This window comes from Astyanax mexicanus, chromosome 10, assembly GCF_023375975.1.
Source record: "Astyanax mexicanus isolate ESR-SI-001 chromosome 10, AstMex3_surface, whole genome shotgun sequence".
Classification (NCBI taxonomy): Eukaryota; Metazoa; Chordata; class Actinopteri; order Characiformes; family Acestrorhamphidae; genus Astyanax; species Astyanax mexicanus.
The window spans coordinates 35,560,780-35,583,888 of NC_064417.1; the positions used below are offsets into that span (position 1 = coordinate 35,560,780).

Here is a 23,109-nt window from a genome sequence, read left to right on the forward strand (position 1 = left end):
TCTCATGAGCCCATTTAAATAGGGCTCATTTGACCCAGTGATTAGACTCAGCTACAAAAGCTACAATGGGAAAGTCAAAGGAACTCAGTGTGGATCTGAAAAAGCGAATTATTGACTTGAACAAGTCAGGGAAGTCACTTGGAGCCATTTCAAAGCAGCTACAGGTCCCAAGAGCAACTGTGCAGACAATTATACGCAAGTATAAAGTGCATGGAACAGTTGTGTCACTGCCACGATCAGGAAGAAAACGCAAGCTATCACATGCTGCCGAGAGGAGATTGGTCAGGATGGTCAAGAGTCAACCAAGAATCACCAAGAAGCAGGTCTGCAAGGATTTGGAAGCTGATGGAACACAGGTGTCAGTCTCCACAGTCAAGCGTGTTTTACATCGCCATGGACTGAGAGGCTGCCGTTCAAGAAAGAAGCCCTTGCTCCAGAAAAGGCACCTTAAGACTCGGCTGAAGTTTGCTGCTGATCACATGGACAAAGATAAAACCTTCTGGAGGAAAGTTCTCTGGTCAGACGAAACAAAAATTGAGCTGTCTGGCCACAACACCCAGCAATATGTTTGGAGGAGAAAAGGTGAGGCCTTTAATCCCAGGAACACCATGCCTACTGTCAAGCATGGTGGTGGTAGTATTATGCTCTGGGGATGTTTTGCTGCCAGTGGAACTGGTTCTTTGCAGAAAGTAAATGGGATAATGAAGAAGGAGGATTACCTCCAAATTCTGCAGGAAAACTTAAAACCATCAGCCCGAAGGTTGGGTCTTGGGCGCAGTTGGGTGTTCCAACAAGACAATGACCCAAAACACACATCAAAAGTGGTAAAGGAATGGCTAAACCAGGCTAGAATTAAGGTTTTAGAATGGCCTTCCCAAAGTCCTGACTTAAACCCCATTGAGAACATGTGGACAGAGCTAAAGAAACGGGTTCATGCAAGAAAACCATCACATTTAGCTGAACTGCACCAATTCTGTCAAGAAGAGTGGTCAAACATTCGACCTGAAGCTTGCCAGGAGCTTGTGGATGGCTACCAAAAGCGCCTAGTTGCCGTGAAAATGGCCAAGGGACATGTAACCAAATACTAATGTTGCTGTATGTATATTTTTGACCCAGCAGATTTGGTGACATTTTCAGCAGACCCATAATAAATTTATGAAAGAACCAAATTTTATGACTGTTTTTTTTGTGACAAACATGTATGTGTTCCGATCACTCTATCACAGAAAAATAAGAGTTGTAGAACTTATTGAAAACTCAAGACAGCCATAACATTATGTTTTTTTACAAGTGTATGTAAACTTTTGACCACAACTGTATATATATATATATTTATATATATGATGTGATACTTGGAGCCTACTTTACTTATTGTAAGAGCTGCTACAGTGGACCTCTGTGCTTCTTCTGCATATACAGAGAATAGTAGTAACACTTAAAATGAAACCCCACAGCCACCTCACGAGAGTTGTACGACCCCATCATGAGCACTACAAAATAGTTTCACACACGTTTTATATTGTCTATTGATTTTAGCAGCTGTTACGTCGGAATGAAGCGACATGTACAGTACCTGATTTTGCACCACGGACAGAACGTCGTACGTGGTGAGATGACACATATCTTTCAACACTTGGATGATGTTCACGGACATGTCCTAAAGGTTCTCAGTTTTAATATTCATTAAAAGAAGTGTACAACCAGTAAGGAAGTGCAAGAAGGAAGCTACCTAAACTCCAGCGCGTTGACGAGCCAGGTGCAGCTGTCAAATTAGCATATTACTTTTTACAACAGTTTGGCATTCAAATAACTTGGAAATGTTTACATAGCACCACCCATCAGGTTGCTGGACATTCTATGTCTGGAATCAACCGTGATGACAACACAGTAATCAAAAGTATAAAACAAAAAAAATTGCATTCACAATTCAACTAAACACTGCTGAATTTGACAACTGCACCAGTGGAAAAAGCCCCGACCAGATTTCTGCTTCTTTTTGCTTTTCAGATTACTTGTAGTAATGGAACACTGGTGGACTCAGACCTCTGATTTGCTTGTTCTGAACATGTTTGAACTTTTTTAGCATCATTATTATTATTTTTTTTATCTTGGAGGCGATTCTGAGCTCTTTTTTTCACCAAACTACTTGTATCTATTGTATTTACAGGTATAATGAGTTGAGTAGTTTGATGTCAATTCATTTACATATAACTTATTTCAATATAAAATGTCTTGACTAGGGCTTTGAAGACCAGGAGAAGGATTGGGGATTTAGACGGTTTTAAAAGAGCAGAGAGGAGAACAGAGAACAGAGAGAGTGATGAAGCTGGAGAGAGGAGGGTCAGATCACGGCCGGTGGATCCTGTAAGACAGGCCCATTCACTGCTGGTCTAAAGAAGAGTCCAGGATACGGTCACAGCATCAGTCTGACTCTCACCAACCCAGGATCAGGCTAGACAAAATCAAGAATTAAAATAAATATCAACCATCAATTACACTGTTAGGATAAATAGATACATACATTCATATCAAATGTCATGTAACATATTAGTATAATCCACACTGGTGCATTTTATATTGCCCTTTAGGGGGCACTAGAAGCTGTGTTTCCCCATCTGCTGCACAATATTTGATATATATAGGATTTGGCGTTGGGTATATAGGCTAAGAAGATTTCTTCAGCTCATCCGAACACATCACATATAAACAATCATTTAACCAACAGCAGTTCAGTCTGCCCATTCACACTGCTCTAAAAACAAGTGCTGGTACTGCAAGTCAGTCTACAGACTTGTTAGAACAGAAGATGAAAATATAGAACATGGCACATATAAAAGACACATCATCTAATGAGGCACTACTAACTAACAAAATGCAGTGTAAAAAGTAAAGTGGAGTGTTACCAAAATGTGTTGGTGTTTGGGCGCCATCTGAGGGTCCTTGGTCCGTGGTGTGGTGAATCTATGGGCAGGGTGTTCTACAGAAATGGATGGAGGTGGGTGGAATCTTCTCTGGTTGTACGGGATGATCATTTGGCTAATGTGGAGCTCCTGTGCACTGTAGCTCTCCGCCCAGGTTTAATCTACACACCACACAGAGTATTATTCATACACACACACACATACACACACACATACACACACACACGCACGCACGCACGCACACATGCGCACTCACTCACTCACTCAATGACTCACTCACTCTAGACAACACCAGAGTAGATCACAGCTAAACTGTCCAGTCAGAGTCATGGTTGACATGCATCAGCCTAATCTAAATGACAATATCAACATCAGTTCCAGACGAACATCACTACAGATTATTCAAAATGATTACTGAAGACACAAAGCATGTTAGCATGCATTTCAACACGCAAACACATGCTTTTAGACCACAGGAACATGGCACAAGTCTGAGGCATGTTTGGAAAAATATTATAAAAATAACTCAGAGCCTTAATACATAAATACATGCTACACCTTGTTTTATTATGTTTCATCGTGTAGTTTATAGATATTTTTCTTGTTCATAGTGTTGTAGTACTTGAGTCTGGTCTTGGTCTCATTTCGGATTCAACCTCATTTGCAATCGGTCTTGACTCTGGATGAGTCTTTGGATGTGGTAGGCTTGGAAATTGCTGCCGAGTCCAGTACGTCTGTCTGAGGTCATTCTTTTTTCTTTTTTTTTTTAGAAACTTAACTTTTGTCCTATATAAAAAGTATATATTTTATATGTATAATTAATAATGTACTTAAATGTACTATTGGAACTATTTTATTTCAAAAATCTTAATCTGGCTTTGGTTATGTTTGGTCCACTCGGCTCTATCTCACACCCTGTGAACAGTTTTTAAGCTCGGTGGTCTGGCAGTAAAGTGTGATCAGGTATATTTCTGGTGTATTGCTATCTTGGCAACGGAAAACACAGGTGTGCCACTGTCTTTAAAAAAAGCCTAGACAACAGTCATCGGTCAGAAGTTCGCATGTACACCCTCACTTAGTACACACACAAAGACATGCAGCATAGCACAGACCCCCCTTTTACATCTACAATGAACAGAATAAAAATCTAATGTAACGTTGCTGGTCCCGTAACTGACCTGCTCGTGCACCTTCAAGGTGTGAACGAGTAGGCGAGTTTACTCTGCGGACAAGCTTTGGACACCTTAATTAAAATAACAATCCACCAGATTGTCAAGTCAGAGAGCACCTGGCTCTTAAAGTAAATGGCAAGTTCATTGGTTTATTTCAGTTTATGCACTAAAAACACCAGGATTAATTAAGAGAATTAGTACATGTCTGTACTAATAAAAACATTTCCATTTAAGGATTTTGTTCTAGAAAAACAAAACATTGTTTTGCCATGCTTTGCCATTTTCCTTTGCAATGAAAAAGTCTGTCTTACCTCAGATATTTCTGTTTAGCACAACCCTCAGGCAATGCCTCCGAGAAACTTAAATGCCATGTTCCTCCTTTCAGATTGTCTTATGCATACAAATAATGAGAGCTCTGGATTATACCAGCCACACTGTGTCCACCCTTTGCCATCATGACAGAAACACCAACCTTTTTAGGACTTTTTTTTAAGACTATCTGACTTGAGGACTAACATAAACTTCATTAACAGGAGTGAGACAAATTTGTTTTGATGTAGAGCAAATGAAAGGGAGGAAGATGTCAAGCACATATGGTTCATGCAGATCCAAAGCGTCACGGTGCAGCAAAAATAATCGACTGTCAAAACAAACCAGAGGGCGCTGAGATATACGGAGACTATGTCATAGCGACACTGAGGTGTAATGATTAATGATGAAATAGTGCCTCGTTTTTTTTTAAAACACAAAAGGTATTTGAGAAATTCTGGCCTGAACAGAGGTTTTGGTATGGAAAGTTATTCAGTGGTAAACTGGTAAGAATTATGAGTTTAACCCGAGCTCAGTAGCTCTCTTGGGAAAGTGATTAGTGGCGCTATGACGTAACCCCGATATCCCACACAGCCACAGCTGTAGATGTGGTAGCATGGGGAGGAAAAGGGCAGCTGAGGTTTGTTTTTAACATCCATCAAACAAGTGCTCACCCTTCTAATACAAAATGGCTGCCTTGATCGGCTATGCCCAAATGCCCTCTTCATCATCCTATTGGTTAAGATGGCGGGGGTTTAGCCAAGTGCAGCATGGGAGAAAAGATCCGGTTAGTATGCGAACAGATCCAGGTAGAAGTGGCCAGGAAGTGCAGACCTAGGCTCAGTTTCGACCTCTGGAATGTTACGTTACTGGCCAAATAAAGAGAAAACAGCTCCTAGATCTGTACTTAGGGCCAACTTCTACTAACATGAATAAGAGTAAGACCCCGTGAGGTCCAGAAGTCATGGTTCATAGAGAGATGAGTCTGCAATAGAGTTGGGGTCAGTTCCATTTCACTTACCAGTGGCAAAAGAACTGAACTGGAAACGGACCTTCCTACCAAAAGGACATCCTTTTCCAGTTCAAATTCCAAACCCAAATACTGCAATTAGCAGTAAATGAAACTGACCCCAGCTCTGATCAGCGTTCTGGAGCCCTAGAATAAGCTTGCTGCTGAGAGTATGCTTCTATGAATGTGAAACACTCTATTTTGTATCAACATTTCAAATCCAGCCACATTAAAGTGTATTCCACATTAAATATTAAAGAAAAACAAGCTGATGGTGGTGATAAAATATATAATCATGATAAAATGGTGAAAATGTGCCAGGCTGTAACCTGATCGGGAGATTTCGGAGGTTTGTGGTTGGTCTGGTCAGGTGGAGTTTTCAAGTGGCTATCATCGTAATTATCCGCCATGAGCTTCATCCGGTTCTGTGTCTAGGTGAAAAGAGGAGGCGCAGATGTGAGGGAAAAAAAACGGCGTGGAGAAAGGAGGAAAAGAATGGACAGAAGGAGGAGAAAGGAGGAAAAAGAGGAGAATGGAAGCAGACAAAGTGTATTAGGACAGAATATACTATAGACTAGTCTAGCTTGGTATTGCATTGCCCAGATTACAACTTTTAAGTGGTTATTCCACAAAAAAAAAAAATAGATCAGGATCAGGTAGGACATGTTTGGTACAGAACATTTTGTAATGTAGCTAATGGTAGTTTATACCTCATCAATTTTAACTGTGTAAACGACATGCTTAAATTGTAAGCATGGTAAAAACCTTTTTAACTTTTAATGGAAGTCAATAAAAAAAGATGAAATTATATTGTTCCATTAATCATGAATTTTTTTACATAATATAAAGGCAATGTTAGATTTTAATTATGTATAAAAATAACAATGTGTCTCTTTTAAATTTGTTGCCCTACATTCAGAATAAAAAATATGGTATTTTATTGAAATGTAAAACGTGTAAATATTAGTATTATTTCCTTTATAATATACTCATGACAAAACATATCACAGTAAAAATAAAATACCATCATACTGTCACCTTCTAAATAATTTATTCTCAATCTGAAATGAGCCGTTTTGAAATATCCTTGGCAACAGTTTGATAGGGTCAATTGTTTGATGACAAATGACATTTTCTCATAGCTTTAGTGTAAAACGAAATAATCAAACTTGAAATACCAAACATCTTCTGCTGATCGACTCAAAGTAAATAAATATGTAGGTTAAATTTTCTGAGACAAGAGAATGATGAGGATAAATGAACATATGAACAAATTTAATAATTTGCCTCGGTGGAGACAATAAAAATATTCATATTGTCAGTGTTAATTCATCAATTTAAATGGTAAGTAAACACTCAAATGGTAAGCAAACACATGTCAAATTTTAACAGTCCACCTTAAACTATACAGTATGAAAGAACTGCACCCTATGGTCACTCTCTCTCTCTCTCTCTCTCTCTCTCTGTGTGCCAGATCCCCATGACAGAGTGCATACCTGCTGTTTGAGCTGCTGCACCAGACGGTCCTTCTCCCTGCGCAGCTGTGCCACTTCCTCTTGCGTCTTCTTTTTTTTTGAGGAGGATAGCTCCAGCAGGGCGATATTAGCATCCTTCTCACTGATAGCAGCCAGCAGAGCCTCCTGTCTACAGGGCAGAATTACTATCACTTCAAAAGGGTGAAAGTCAAACGGCACTTCAGTATAATTACCCTGCAGTGTGAATTCTCCACAACAGCCTCACTGACAGCTTTTATGTAACTGTAGTGAATCTGTGGGAGTTGGGTTTCAGTAAAATGGGCCTTCTTTCAACAGAATCCTAGAACTATAAACTTGATGTGCACATAATGTTCAATTAATACCCTGTTTACACTCTATTTTGTAAATATCGGAAGGCTGATGGTTTCCCACGAGCACAGTGGTAGTGCAGAGACAGAAATAGAAGATGAGAGCCATGTGTGGGGTGACTCATTCTCCATCTTCATTATCTCTCCCTAAAACGGTTCAACACAGCAGACATCTAGGTCATTTGTATGAAATCCATGTTTTAAATGCTTAATGACATCTGTGGCTGACTAATAATAATAGAAAAATATAATAATAATAATAATAATATATACAATAAAACATAATGCACTGAATTTGCTTTATTTAAATATGCATGTTTAAATGTTTCCTCATTCAAAAAATATTTTGCAAATCAAGTCACATATCTACAGAGCAGAATGGCAGCTGTAATACAGGGAAACTAAACTCTCAAATGTCTGACTTCAGATTTAAATGTTGAGATTTCTGTGTCTTTTTATGTTAAATATGTTTTCTTGCTCATTTCTAAATGTGGAACAGTTGCAGTAAGAATAAACTGATTGCTGTTTTTAACAAATTAAATAACTAGTGATAGGTACGGAGCCCCTAAGGTGACATCATGTAAAAAAATAAATAAATAAATAAATAATGTGTGGCCACGCCTTATTAAGGCTAGATAATTAAAACAAAAAAACTAGAAAAATAGATAATTAAGGCATAGGAACGAGATAATTAAGGCGTGGGGACGAGATAATTAAGGCATAGGAACGAGATAATTAAGGCGTGGTAACGAGATAATTAAGGCATAGGAACGAGATAATTAAGGCGTGGGGACGAGATAATTAAGGCGTGGGAATGAGATCATTGAGGCGTGGGAACAAGTTAATTAAATCTAGCCGAAGAATAGTAAAGCTTGCTTTTTCTCGTTCCCACACCTTAATAAGTCATGGCCAAACCTTAATAATCTCATTCTCACACCTTAATTATCTCATTCCCACGCATTAGTAACTTGTGGTCACACATTATTATTATTATTTTTTTTTTTACATGATGTCACCTTAGGGGCTTCGTACATCACCAGTTATTCATTTTTTTTTAAAACAGCATTTAGTAATGAGCAAGAAAATATATTTAACATAAAAAGACACAGAAATCTCTACATTTAAACCTGAAATCACACATTTAAGAGTTACATTCTCAGGAGATTAAATGTAAGTGTTTTTACAGAAATCTGCAAGAGAAATGTTCAAGCCTGCAAAGATTTTCTTTTGTTCAGATTTTTACCATCCTAGTTCTCCCGAACACATTTATAAATGGTCTGTTTGGACTCTGAATGGTCTGTATCTTGTTCCGAAAACTCCAGCAGTTTCAGTAGTAATTGACAAACACTATTGTTTTGTTTGTTTGTTCGTTCAACTACACATCCTTTCAGACCCACAGTGTTGAGTCGTCTTCTAGCAGTGGGAAGATGGACGGAATTACTTAGTTTACTTACTTGCAGCAGAATGTATGTTGATATGCATTGTATTTATGTGGAAATTCTGTAAGTATTTGAAGTAATATTTGCATTAAACACAATTGATTATTTTATTCCAGTGCTACATTAACCCAAAGTTTCTAATTGTTTGAATATCCAGAGAAGAATAAAGAGCCATTTGTTTGGATTGTATACTTGTTTGTATGTGAGACAAAATTCCTTACCTAATGCACTGCAAACGTGGCTCTGTCTCAGCTGGCTGTTTGTAAACCGTATCTGTTTATGATTCAGTCTGCGTTTAATTGTCAGCTTTATGTCATGTGTTGACACGTGTGGTGGTGGAAGACTACATGGATCACATGGAGAGAGATTCAGCCAAGGCCCACTTACTTTCTCTTTTACAAGCAGGACTGTTTCGCATCAGTTCCGTTGTTGTTGATGTTAAACGGTTTTACAGAGCAGCTTGACTCATTTTGCAGGGGCTCAAACAAATACCACATAACTCCCTATTCTTATTAATCCTCCAGGGCTAACACCACCTCTCTCAAACAACAACAGCAATGCGTCATGCTCTGGGGAGAATACAGGGGCGGGTGCCACTTACTTCATCTCAAGCACCTCCTCCAGGTGCCTCCTCCTCTCGGCCCTCAGCGTGGTCAGATGGGCCTCCTTCTCGGCCAGAGACTGCTGCGTGGACGACATCTTAGCCTTCATGGACTCGAGTTCCTGCTTTACTTTCTCCATCGCTCCAAGCAGCTCCTCCATCTGTTTAAGGAAAGGGGCACAATCAGGCACCTTGCTTCAGTAAAGCTATGATGGTATTGAGCTTATGGTACTTTGCATAAACTGACATTGTGTGTATGGTTCTTATAGTATAATCACTTTGATGTAGCCATTAAAGTACAGCTAAATTAGTATAATAAAAATGGTACTTTCACAATAGTGTAGACACTACAGTATAGACACTATAGAACAGTCACTTCGATACAGTCAGTACAGTATAATAACTATGGTACATTCTCTAGGCTATATTAACAATGCTATTGTTACTATGGGATGGCTCCTGTGGTATAATTACTTATACCATAGGTATATGGTATACGGTAAATGTTTATTGTATTGGGTTTAGTATACTGTTTCTTTAAGTTTGCTAGCACCACCTAGTGGTAAGTAGGTGTATATGACCTAGCAGGAAGTAGCAGTCTCAGGAAGTCCTGTTTGGCCTTGTACCTCATGGAATGAGCATCTGCAGAGCAATCCTCCCCATCCTCCCTTAAAATTCACAAATACAGCTTCATCTGTAAGTTTTTGCACTGTTAAAAGTTATATTCATGCATTTTAGTTAGTATTTTCTGTATTAGAGTTCTTGGTTTCTGATGATATGCTTTTCATTGTTAGCTACATACAACTGTGTTAGACATATTTTACAGTGTTGCTCTAGTCCTTACTAGCCTGTATTTTGTGTTCCTTTTTGCAGTTTTACAAAGAAATTACATATTTTCCTACATTAAATCCTGCCAAATACAACAATGTGTCTGTTCCTTGGAGGATGCAAGACTGGAAAATATTGTTATGTTATACTAGCTGTTTAGCTGAAAATACGTTGCCTGCAACAACTTTTAGTGAGGACAGCATAGTAAAAAGATGAACACTTGGTGTGGAGTTTAAGACGATTGTGGGATAGACAAAGCTGCACTACCATTCATCGCTATGGAGGCCATAGACAGATCAGAAGGTGCTCCAGCTCAAGACATAAAGAAAGGCTCAGAAGATGGCGTTGAAACAGGTTCACTCCTCTCAGACATTCGCTCCAGGAAATCACGCTCTTCACATTCATCACGCTCATCAACAAGCTCTAGAGTCAGCTTAGAAGCAGCAAGAGCCCGTGCCAAAGCAGAGGCAGCTAAAACCAGGCTGGCCTTCAAAGAAAAGGAAAGTGAACTCAAGCTAGAAGCCAAAATTGACATTATAAATCTTCAACGGGAAGCTGAAGCTGCTCATGTAGAAGCTGTTGTACTGGAGTCAGCAGCAGCAGATATGGATGGCACTTGTCACATCAAAGAAGCTGAGCTTCTAGACCTTCAAGAAAGTGTGCAAAAAAGAACAGAAGACTACGTTAACCACCATTCCCTAAATCACTTTCCACAAGAGCTTAAAGAGGAGAAGGATGTTTACTACCCACCACCGCCAGTGCTCACACCTCAACTATGCACCCAGACACCTGTAAGGGAGAAGGTGGTCTATCATCCTTTATCTCCAATAGTCAGAGTCAATCAAGATTACATTGGTCAGAGTGGAGCCCACTCGCAGGTTATCAACAGGAGACAGATCTACCAACAAAGTGATATGAAGCAGTTTCACAGAGATTTGCCACAGCAGAGAAGTTATGACCAGCAGCACAGTGAGCAACCAAACAACCCATCATTCTCAGCAAATGCAAACCATAATGCTACAGCAGCTGATCTTGCCAAATTCCTAGCAAAGAACCAGCTTGTTTCCTCAGGATTGACAAAGTTTGACGACTTGCCTGAACATTACCAAGCATGGAGGGAGACCTTCATCAATACAATTGAGAATCTTGAGCTATCACCAAGTGAAGAAATGGATCTGTTGATTAAATGGCTGGGTAAGGAGTCAAGTGAACAAGCACTCAGACTAAGATCAGTTAACGTAAGACAACCCTTGCTTGGTCTTAAGGCAATTTGGGAGAAACTGAACAAAACATATGGCTCTCCAGAAGCAATAGAGGGAGCTCTGTTCAGTAAAATAGAGAACTTTCCCAAGATCCATAACAGAGACAATAAAAAGCTACAAGAGTTGGCAGACTTACTGATGGAACTGAATGTTGCCAAGAGTGATGGATATTTGCCAGGGCTAGCATACCTTGACACAGCACGTGGAGTACAACCTATTGTTGAGAAGCTTCCCCTACATCTGCAAGATAAGTGGTTATCTCAGGGAAGCAAATACAAGAGAGAACGTAGTGTTGCCTTTCCTCCTTTCTGCTTCTTCAAAGAGTTTATCTGCAGAGAAGCTGAAGAAAGAAATGATCCTAGTTTCAACACATCCACTCTCTCTTCAATGTCTTACAGGAAAGAGAAGTTAGGTCAAATGAAACCTGTCTTCGTCCACAAAACAAGTATATCATCATTTGATACAGGGTCTAAAGCAGAGAAGGCAAGCAACACAGCAAGTCCTGATAAAATGTGCCCCATGCACCACAAACCTCACTCACTGAAAAAATGCAGAGGGTTTAGAAGGATGAGCCTTGATGACAGAAAGAAGTTTCTAAAAGAGAACAATATATGTTTTCGCTGCTGTGCTTCTACAACTCACCAAGCAAAATCCTGTGCAACTCCCATCAAGTGTAAAGAGTGTGAGAGTGAGAAACACCTTGCTGCTCTTCATCCTGGTCCTGCACCACAGTTATATCCAGGTTCCTCCCCTTCATCAGAGAACGGCGGGGAGAGTTATGACACAGGGCAGCCAGCTATCACAAGTTGCACCGAGGTATGTGGAAAAAACTTCAAAGGCAAGTCATGCTCTAAGATCTGTCTTGTGAATGTGTATCCTTATGGCCATTGTGAGCTGCAGAAAAAAATGTATGCCATCCTAGATGACCAAAGCAACATGTCTTTGGCTCGGTCAGAGTTTTTTGACATATTTGGCATTCAGGGTACAGAAATACCATACACACTCAAGACATGTGCAGGGATAGTGGACGCAGCTGGCAGAAGAGCCCATGGATTCATGATAGAATCTGTAGATGGAAAAATACCCATCCCACTACCTACACTCATTGAGTGTAATGAAATACCCAACAATAGGTCAGAGATTCCAACACCTGAAGCTGCATACCATCACCAGCACCTAAGAAACATAGCAGACAAGATCCCCCCACTTGATCCACATGCTGACATCTTGCTGTTATTGGGAAGGGACATCATAAGAGCACACAAAGTTCGCAAACAGTACAATGGCCCTCACAATGCTCCATATGCACAAGAGTTGGACCTTGGGACAGTCATAATAGGTGATGTATGTATTGAGGGTGCTCACAAAACAGATATGTTCAACAGAGTGAGTGTCATGAAGACCTGCATCCTCAGAAATGGTAGACCAACTTGCCTTACTCCATGTGAGAATCAGATGCATGTGAAAGAAATCTATAGTGTCAGTGAAAATGGCATGCATCCTTCTCAGCACAAAAACACACACAGTGCATCAGTAGCATCAAACCAAGACAACCTGGGAAAAACTGTCTTCTGCACAACTGAGGATGACAACCTGTTTGCTCACTCCATAGAAGATCTTATCTTCCTTCAAATCATGGAACGAGAGTTTGTCCAAGATGAAACAAAGAGCTGGGTTGCTCCCTTACCGTTTCGTCACCCACGGAAACGTCTTCCCAACAATCGAGACTATGCTCACCACCGTCTTATGACACTGCAACGAATGTTGGAAAAGAAGCCTGAAATGAAAACGCATTACACACAGTTCATGCAACAAATGCTGGACAACAGACATGCAGAGTGTGCACCACCACTTGAAAAAGGAACAGAATGTTGGTATCTCCCTACATTCGGAGTTTACCACCCCCAAAAGCCAGACCAGATTCGTGTAGTTTTTGATTCCAGTGCGAAATACAATGGAATCTCTCTGAACGACATTTTACTTTCTGGACCAGACCTTAACAACAATCTCATCGGAGTGTTGCTCAGATTCAGAAAAGATTCTGTTGCTGTAACAGCAGACATTCGTCAAATGTTCTACTGCTTTGTGGTGAGAGAAGACTGCAGAGACTTCTTACGGTTCTTGTGGTACCAAGATAATGATCTCAGCAAGGAGGTGATAGATTACCGTATGCGTGTCCATGTTTTTGGAAACAGCCCATCACCTGCAGTAGCAATCTTTGGCCTGAGGAAGGCAGCAAAACATCAAGAGGATACTTATGGCAGTGATGCTGCTCACTTTGTTGAGAGGGATTTTTACATGGACGATGCGCTTCGATCATTTGTAACTGAGGCTGAAGCCATTGATGTTTTGCGTCGAACACAACAAATGTTAGCTGTGTCAAACATAAAGCTTCACAAGATTGCTTCCAATCGAACAGCAGTGATGAATGCATTTCCTGCAGGGGAAAGAGCAAAAGACATCAAAGACCTCAACCTTTCTGTGGATGATCTTCCTGTCCAACGAAGCCTTGGAATCAAGTGGAACATTACATCTGATACCTTCACTTTCGATGTGCCTGAGAGTCAAAAGCCATTCACACGTCGAGGAGTGCTGTCAGTAGTGAACAGTCTCTACGATCCATTGGGTTTTATGGCACCAGTCACCATTAAGGGCAGATTGCTTCTCAGGGAGTTTTCAACTCAAGAGTGGGATACATCTCTTCCAGAGGCCAAGTATGATGAATGGGAAAGATGGCATAAATCATTGTCAGCACTGAAGGAGGTACAGATCCCACGCACATATGTATCTTTCTCCACTTCCATGGCACATAACACAGAATTATGCGTCTTTTCTGATGCTTCAGTAAAAGCAATATCTGGAGTGGCTTACTTGAAGGTCACAAATGAGCATGGTCACAGTGAAGTTGGCTTCGTCTTTGGGAAGTCCAAGCTTGCTCCTCAGTCCGCCTTGACAGTCCCCAGATTAGAGTTGTGTGCAGCTGTGCTGGCTGTCGAGATTGCAGATCTCGTGATCAGGGAGATTGATCTGAAAGTGAATGCAGTAAGATTCTACACAGACAGCAGAGTTGTGTTGGGATACATACACAACAAGACAAGAAGATTTCACGTCTATGTACATAATCGTGTACAACGTATTCGACAGTCTGCACGGCCAGAGCAATGGAGTTATATTCCCACAGAGTTAAACCCTGCAGATCATGGGTCCCGGTTTGTTCCAGCTGCTGAGCTTGCAAACACTAAATGGCTGACTGGTCCGGTCTTCTTAACCAAGCCAACAAGTTCCAAAATCACCACTGAAGATGACACGACATACAACCTTGTAGATCCAGATTCTGATGTTGAGATCTATTCCAAGGTAACAACCCTCACCACACAAATTGAAGGACACAAGCTGGATTCAAAGAGATTTGAACGTTTTTCTAAGTGGAGGTCACTCACCAAAGCTGTGGCCCGCCTCTTGCACATCTTACAATGCTTCTCACACCCATCAAGCAGTCGCACATGTGTTGGTTGGCACATGTGCAAGGATGGCTTGTCAGTTGCTGACATCACCAAAGCAGAGCATGTCATTATAAAATGTGTGCAACAAGAATGCTTTTCAGAAGAGTTGAAATGCATCAAGTCAAACTGTGCTCTTCCCAAAACCAGTCCTCTCTATAAACTTCATCCTGTCATTGACAGTGAAGACCTGCTAAGAATAGGTGGACGCATTGACCGAGCTCAAGTTGAAAGATGGGAAGCTCATCCTCTTATCCTCCCAAGCCACCACCATATAGCAACTCTGCTTGTCCGCCACCATCATGAATGTGTGAAACATCAGGGTAGGCACTTCACTGAAGGTGCAATTCGTGCTAGCGGTCTGTGGATAGTCGGAGGAAAACGTCTCATCAGTAGCTGCATCCACAGGTGTGTCACGTGTCGAAAGCTGCGAGGAAGAATGGCACAACAACAAATGTCTGATCTACCTGCCGAACGCCTGCAAGTAGACCCCCCATTTTCCTATGTAGGACTTGATGTCTTCGGGCCTTGGGAAGTCCTTACACGTCGTACCAGGGGTGGTCAAGCCAGGGACAAAAGGTGGGCAGTTTTATTTACATGTATGTCCACACGTGCCATTCATATTGAGGTAATCGAAACCATGACTTCCTCAAGTTTCATAAATGCACTCAGGAGATTTTTCTCCATCAGAGGCCCTGCTAAACAACTTCGATCGGATTGTGGGACCAATTTTATTGGAGCATTCAAGGAACTACAAATGGATTCACAGCGTCCCTGTCCTCATAGTGTTGAAGACTACCTCAGTCAACAAAGATGCACGTGGGTTTTTAACCCACCTCACTCCTCCCACATGGGTGGCACATGGGAGCGCATGATTGGCGTTGCGCGACGAATTCTGGACTCCATGCTCCTCAAGGTTGGACCTTCGAAGCTCTCTCATGAAGTCCTTACCACCTTTATGGCAGAAGTCTGTGCCATTGTAAATGCAAGACCACTAGTGCCTGTATCCACTGACCCAGAATCCCCCTTCATTTTAACCCCTGCTATGTTGCTGACACAGAAAACCAGCACATCCCTTCCTCCTGCTACTGAGTTCACAAAAGGAGATTTGCTCAAAAACCAGTGGAAAAGAGTGCAAGCCTTAGCAGAAACTTTCTGGGCTAGGTGGCGACGTGAATATTTGAGCACTCTTCAGACTCGACAGAAGTGGCAGTCGCTAAAACCCAATCTCAAAGCAGGAGATGTTGTTCTGATGAAGGACTGTCAGGCAAAAAGGAATCAGTGGCCGATGGGGATTATTGTGAAAGCCATACCCAGCAAAGACGGGCTGGTAAGAAAGGTGGAAGTCAAAGTGACGAGGAATAAATCGGTCAAGATATTCTCCAGACCCATTGCGGAGGTGGTCCTGCTTTTAACAGAAGAGGCAGGAAACTCCTACAAGACTCCCTCTTAAGACGTAGACCTCTTCTGCATAGGACTGTAAATGATAGGTGATACTCGAATGCTGCGCAGTGACTCTCTTAGTACAGACTAAGGAGTGTTGTTTTATGTGTATAGTGGCATGTTAATATGCCAGGCGGGGAGTGTATTGGGTTTAGTATACTGTTTCTTTAAGTTTGCTAGCACCACCTAGTGGTAAGTAGGTGTATATGACCTAGCAGGAAGTAGCAGTCTCAGGAAGTCCTGTTTGGCCTTGTACCTCATGGAATGAGCATCTGCAGAGCAATCCTCCCCATCCTCCCTTAAAATTCACAAATACAGCTTCATCTGTAAGTTTTTGCACTGTTAAAAGTTATATTCATGCATTTTAGTTAGTATTTTCTGTATTAGAGTTCTTGGTTTCTGATGATATGCTTTTCATTGTTAGCTACATACAACTGTGTTAGACATATTTTACAGTGTTGCTCTAGTCCTTACTAGCCTGTATTTTGTGTTCCTTTTTGCAGTTTTACAAAGAAATTACATATTTTCCTACATTAAATCCTGCCAAATACAACAATGTGTCTGTTCCTTGGAGGATGCAAGACTGGAAAATATTGTTATGTTATACTAGCTGTTTAGCTGAAAATACGTTGCCTGCAACAACTTTTAGTGAGGACAGCATATTTATGATTTATGATTATACCATATGCTATATGATATAATCACTAGAGTATATTCATTATGCTACTGTACAGTACTTGGTTTATCCAATAATCACTTCACATGTTACAGTCACTAAGGTATGGTCCCAATAGTACAGTAGTTCTGTAAAATTCCCCCACTGACCCAGCAGTCTTGTCCCATATTCTCTCCTATTTCTGATATTTACTCAATTTCTCATACCCACCCAACTGTCACTCACTTGTTTCTCCTGGTGGGTGCGTGCTGCCTCCTCCTGTGCCAGCACCATCTCCCTCTCAGCAGTCATCTGCACACTCTCTCTCAGCGCCTCCTCCAGCTCCTCAATTCGCTCCGCTTTCTGCCGCAGAGACTCCTGAGACTGGCAGAGCACCACCATGAGGTAAGGATTACAATAAACATTATTGTCAATTTATTAAACATTCTGATATTCATTAAGTTATAGACTTAGACTTATTTTAAGGTGCTGTTTTAGAAGAACATTGAGAATAGTCCAGTGTTTTGCTCTTTGATGTTTTAGGACTTTACCAGGTTAAAATATCAATGGCCAGGGCATTCCTATATATTTCACTTTGTGATGTTCTTTTTATTTTTTGAAAGCTTCACATTTTCATTTTTTAGGAAAGTCACATTAAAATTGATGTGACTTTCCTAAAACTTAAGTCCAGGATATGCATTTGAGAACATTTTTATGCTTTTTTTTTTTTTTTTAAAAAGTGGAGTCCTTCAGAGTGTTCCACCGACGGATGTGAAATTACACACTGTTGGACTCTGACCTGAGAGTTTAGCTTGAATACTGGCAAGAAACTCCCTTTGGAATTTCAAGGTTTTATGTATAATGTGGCATACACTCTAATCTATAATGTGATCTAATCTATTGACAGATACAAGTCTATTGACAAATATAATGTTCCTAAAATAATAAATAATACAAATAAATAACACAAATTCTGATTATTCATGTCTTCATTGAGAAAAACCATTAAGCAACATAGAGCTAGTGGAAAAAGTATAAGAACCCTTAAGTTAATGTCCTCAAAAAAGTGTTATCATACCTAAAGTATGGCTTGTTTAGAGGTACAGACTAGAGCTAATAATAATAATAAACTTTTTGAGTTTGCTCCACACAAGAAGCATATGCATATGTGAGTCATGCCATGCCAAAAACCTCAGATCCAGATTCAGCGTTGAGCCCTTGAGATGGTACTAAACAGCAAAGCAACTGCTTTTCTTAGCATAAACAAGCTAAATGCTTATAATATTGAAGTGATTTCCTTACATTCACGTTTTATCTTACACACACATATATACACTTATAGGTGTGCCTTGGCATAAGGCACAGTTTGTTTTATCATTCAGATCCTCACAGCAATTCTCCAAAATCTAGTACAAAACCTTCAATGGACAGTAGGGACATTTACTCCAGCAAGAACAGCAGGATAAACACTTATTGATCAGATTTTGTTTGTGTGTGTGTGTGGAGTGTCTATTTCTGATTCAGTCTCAGAGTCACTGCTTGTGTTCTCTGGCCTGCTCTTTCTTACCTGTTGTGGGGCATCGCTGCTGTTTCGGCCCTTCCCTGCCGGCTCCCTGTGCTTTGCGGAGGGCTTCTTAACCTGCTCCTTCATCTGCCTGCAAACGGATAGCACAGAGGAATGCTTTAAGTCATTACACACTGGGGGACAATCACGATTTCCCCACCACTGCTGCACTTTCCAAAAGCTTCAGAGAATGACGCAATGGAGAAGAGCTTAGAGAGCTTCAAATGATCTCTCTGCAAAATAACAATCTTTAACAAGGCTTATTTCAAGGTTTCCAATATTTTACTATCAATATCCACGATCAGAACTTTTTAAATGTATTTTGTCTTTCAAATCTGTAATAATGTCATAAAACTAAACACTCAGAACATTTTTTGGAGCATTAAAAGTAAACTGAAAAATGTGCCTGCAACACAAACAAGTTCGACATTGGAGGATACATTCTTTCAACAGACATGTTAGTAATACACAGAATACAAAGCAGGAATTCAGGTTTAGAGCAATGAATGTAGGCTGTTAATGTGTACATGTACTGTGTCTACTAACCTTGAAGCCACACTAGGTGAAGAATTTCAGGTGAAAATTTGAAAAGAAAGGAGACAAAAGCAGAAATTCAAATGCCACTCAGCGAGAGCAAAAAACTGGATGGATTTCAAGCAAAACTCACAAAGGGGGCTGATCAAAACAGCAACACCGTTCAACAGAAAAGACAGATAAGGCTTTTTGACAGTAATGAGGCTTATACACCGTGGTTAAAGCAGATGAAGGTATGAAAATGTTTTGACGGCTACATTTAACAGGAATGTCAACACGAGCTGAAAAAAAGCAGTCTCTAAGACAGCTAACCTCTCAAGCTCATTGATTTTCCTGTCCTTCTCATTCTTCTCGTTCTCCATCTGGCGCAGGATATCCAGCAGGCGGTCTACTTCAGCCTGGGCCTTCCCAGACTCCTCTCTGTGCCTGGACACATCAGACTCCAGCGAGGAAATGCGATCCGAGAGCTCGGAGTTGGCCTGGGCTTCTACCGCTGCGTTTTGGGCCTGAATGGGTCATTTAAATATTAACAGCATTAATTACATACAAAGAAATACCAAAAATGTGAAAAAGTCAATTTTCTGAATGTTCTTTATTTTAAAAAGTGTACCATTATTACTTTGGATTGTTGTCTATACAGTTAATAAATAAAGTGAAATAGCTGACTACATTTACAGCATTTAGCTGACACGATCATCCAAAGTGATTTACCAGGTTATTCCTATTACAGAGAAGGACCAATCTAGTGTTAGGTGTCTTGCACAAGTACTCTTATTGGTGTAGAGAAACCCATTCAGTAACCCAGACCTGGAATTGAAACCCAGTCTCCCACATGATATGGTAGCTCACTAGCAGCTAGTAGTGTTATCCACTGCGCCACACCAACCACCTGACTAAGCTTTAGGATGTGGACATACAATAACACTTAGTATTATAAATTCTCATAAGATTTGAGAATAGCAGTGAGTAAGCTGATCGTGAAGTGTTATCTAACTGGATGGTTAGGAAACGTTCACACCAGTTTAAGTTGTAAGGAGTTCTCTTGTAAGTGAGGCTAAACATTAGCCACCATGATCTTGGCAAAGTGATGTGAATTATTGTAGCTTAATCAAGGCCTGATAGAAGCTGCTTGGTTGATGGGGAAAGCATTTAACATTCCTCAGTTAACACTCTCACTTGTGTGCTATGAATACAATATAGAAGGTATTACCATCCACAGTGCACAGTAAATTGGGTGGTAATGATTGTGAGCAGCATTGAGTGGCTAAAACTATCCATTAGAACACACAAGTGTCTCTGGTGCTCAGTGCAATGTTGTTTAGCTTTTATAGGACACGGCAAAAGTTATGGCAATATGAAATAATACTAGCTCTTGCTCTAAGACATGTGACATGTCAGTGTCCTTATTTTCTTCTAATTCTTGTAAGGCTAATTATAAAATTCTGTTCAATGACTCAATCACTATCTCACCCTCTTCAGCTGGGTCTCCAGCTTAGAGCACTCTTCCCTCCTTTGCTCAAGGGCAATCTCCAGAGTCTTCAGTTTGGAGTCTTTCTTTAGCCCAGATGAGGCTAGTGAAGATGCATGCTCCTTGAGGTCCAGAAGAGAAGTCTGAAACAATATCAAAGCACAGAAGAACATGACCTGAGATTCAGATTCGTACATTTTTTCATGCACCAATAATGTTTAATCTTAGGCTAGAAAGAAGCTTCAGAGGACAATCTATTCTACATTATTCTATTACATTACAGAATGTCCAAAAGGTCTAATGATATCTCTGATTTTCTGTGTCCAATAACTCTCTGATTTTCTGTGTCCAAGTTTTGTTAGAACAAAACTTCCATTAAGTGCACATTCAAGAATCACAGCGCATTTTGTAGGCCTATCATGGCTAATCTGTTTGGACAGGCTCTTAGCTGTCCTCTTCTTTGGTGATATCTGCATGTCAGCATGGTTTATCAGGCACATGCTGTGACTGAAGCAATATTACCTGCAATAGCATGACTTATTTTCTAACCCTATCAGTGCCATGCAAATACAGCTCTGGAAAAAATTAAGAGACCACTTCAGTTTCTGAATCAGTTTCTCTGATTTTGCTATTTATAGCTATAAGTTTGAGTAAAATGAACATTGTTGTTTTTTTTCTATAAACTACGGAAAACCTTTCTCCCATATTCCAAATACAAACATTTAAATTTAGAGCATTTATATGCAGAAAATGAGAAATAACAAAAAAAAAAAAAAAGATGCAGAGCTTTCAAACTCAAATAACGCAAAGAAAACAAGTTCATATTCATAAAGTTTTAAGAGTTCAGAAATCAATATTTGGTTACAAAATCCTGTTTTTTAATCACAGTTTTCATGCATCTTGGCATGTTCTCCTCCACCAGTCTTACACACTGCTTTTGGATAACTTTATGTCACTCCTGGTGCAAAAATTCAAGCATTTCAGCTTGGTTTGATGGCTTGTGATCATCCATCTTCTTCTTGATTGTATTCCAGAGGTTTTCAATTTGGTCAAATCAAAGAAACCCATCACTTTTAAGTGGCCTCTTATTTTTTTCCAGAGCTGTATATTGCTACCCTCACACAACAAGGCATCACAATACAGTTTTGCCAATATTTATTTTTGTTTATTACTTTTGAATAATTTTGAAGATATTTTCAACTTGGGGACCCCACACTTTGTTGATTTTTAAGTGAAAAGAAGTAAATACTATAACTGCTGTAGAAAACTATATAAAACATTTTTCCTGTAAAAGTTAATAGACAATAGACCCACTTTTTGTAAACTTATCATCTTGCTGAAATTGTTTTGATGCCTGGTTAAATCACAAATTAAAAGGGTTCTGTATAAAACTATAGAGGGTTCCAGCACTGTTACAAATCAAAGAACCTGTTTGAGAACTAAGGGATATAGCTTGACACGTGCCTGGGAGGGTTTCTTGTGCCACTAGTTGCATCTAAAACGTAAAGCATAACAAATATGTGTTCAAAAATGTAAGCTAGGCAAGTCCACTGTGATGCAGATTTCATTTTTATGTAAAAAAGACTGCTGCACAGCAGAATGGTGCACCACCAGTCCTGTGTCAGTTAAACCTACCTGCAGGTATTTGCTGCTATATGAAGGTTTCCTTTGCCTTTTTTGCAACAATATTTTTTATCAGTATCCGTTCTGAGTTTTTCTGGTCTTCTTCACCATGCCTTAAAATCTATAGTTCTGCTTTACTGACATTTCTTAATCAATTTCTATTTCAATTAACTTCCAGATCATGTATCTTGTGGTTGTTGAGTGTTAACAGTTTTAAAGAGGAGTCTAAACTTTTCAAACTCTGGAATAAGTATTTTATGAACTAACCACTTCAAATTAGGCCTATTAGTAAATTTAGATCTGAGACTACACAACTGTGTAAAAAAACTCTGAACAATTATGCTTACCTCTTTAATTGTGTTTACTACTTTTCAGTTTAAAAATCAACAAAAGGTGTATTTTACAAGGAGTGCCCAATTATTAGCACATTCACGACCAGACTTCAGGCCTGCAGGCTAAATCTGTGTCTGTTAACTGTCTCTATTGCAAGTAATTCTCACCTCTCGCTCTGAGAGGTCTCCCTGCAGTAAGCTCACTTTTTCCTTCAGCTCCTTCAGCTCCTTCTTGCTGCTGTCCAGCTCCTCCACCTTCTCCCTCTCCTCACGATCACGCTGCTCTTTCAGACGCTCAATGATGCGCTCCTGTAACAGACAGCAGACAGACTGTGGTGAAATCTGGATTGACTTATTGATGATCACAAACTGCAGCTTATTGATCAACATATATCCAAATGTTTATTTCTGCATTCAGCTACTTTAAGGTGTATTCTCTGTTTCTGTAACTCACCTTCTCGGCCAGTGAATCCTCCAGGGTGGTAAGAACTGTGTCTGTGTTAGAGGTGTCAGTCTGTAAAGACTTCACTCGTTCCCTCAGGCTGCCCATCTGCTTCTCTTTGTCCCGCAACTGTTCCTGGAGGTTCTCAATCTGAAACACCACAT

The 23,109-nt window shown here is 40.1% G+C and overlaps 1 protein-coding gene across 7 annotated transcripts in view; it reads right to left on the minus strand.

The window, feature by feature from the left end:
• Positions 1-2,088: 2,088 nt before the first annotated feature.
• The window catches only part of erc1a (ELKS/RAB6-interacting/CAST family member 1a), a 38,091-nt gene continuing 17,070 nt past the window's right edge, over positions 2,089-23,109 (minus strand). For 2 of the 7 annotated variants that reach the window (XR_007440937.1, XR_007440938.1), the window contains exons 8-19: positions 22,958-23,095; positions 22,672-22,812; positions 20,551-20,691; positions 19,393-19,586; positions 19,093-19,104; positions 18,550-18,637; positions 17,229-17,366; positions 9,295-9,455; positions 6,908-7,055; positions 5,741-5,842; positions 2,904-3,082; positions 2,089-2,452 (exon numbers count right to left, since the gene is read on the minus strand). Coding sequence is in view for 2 of the 7 variants with exons in the window: in XM_049484193.1 (XP_049340150.1) it covers positions 5,108-5,134; positions 5,741-5,842; positions 6,908-7,055; positions 9,295-9,455; positions 17,229-17,366; positions 18,550-18,637; positions 19,093-19,104; positions 19,393-19,586; positions 20,551-20,691; positions 22,672-22,812; positions 22,958-23,095 (1,290 nt within the window). In the remaining 5 variants the exon portion in view is untranslated. Of the gene's footprint in view, positions 2,453-2,903; positions 3,083-5,076; positions 5,135-5,740; positions 5,843-6,907; positions 7,056-9,294; positions 9,456-17,228; positions 17,367-18,549; positions 18,638-19,092; positions 19,105-19,392; positions 19,587-20,550; positions 20,692-22,671; positions 22,813-22,957; positions 23,096-23,109 lie in introns of those variants that run through there. The other 5 variants (XR_007440941.1, XR_007440939.1, XM_049484193.1 and 2 more) reach the window with 5 other exon arrangements.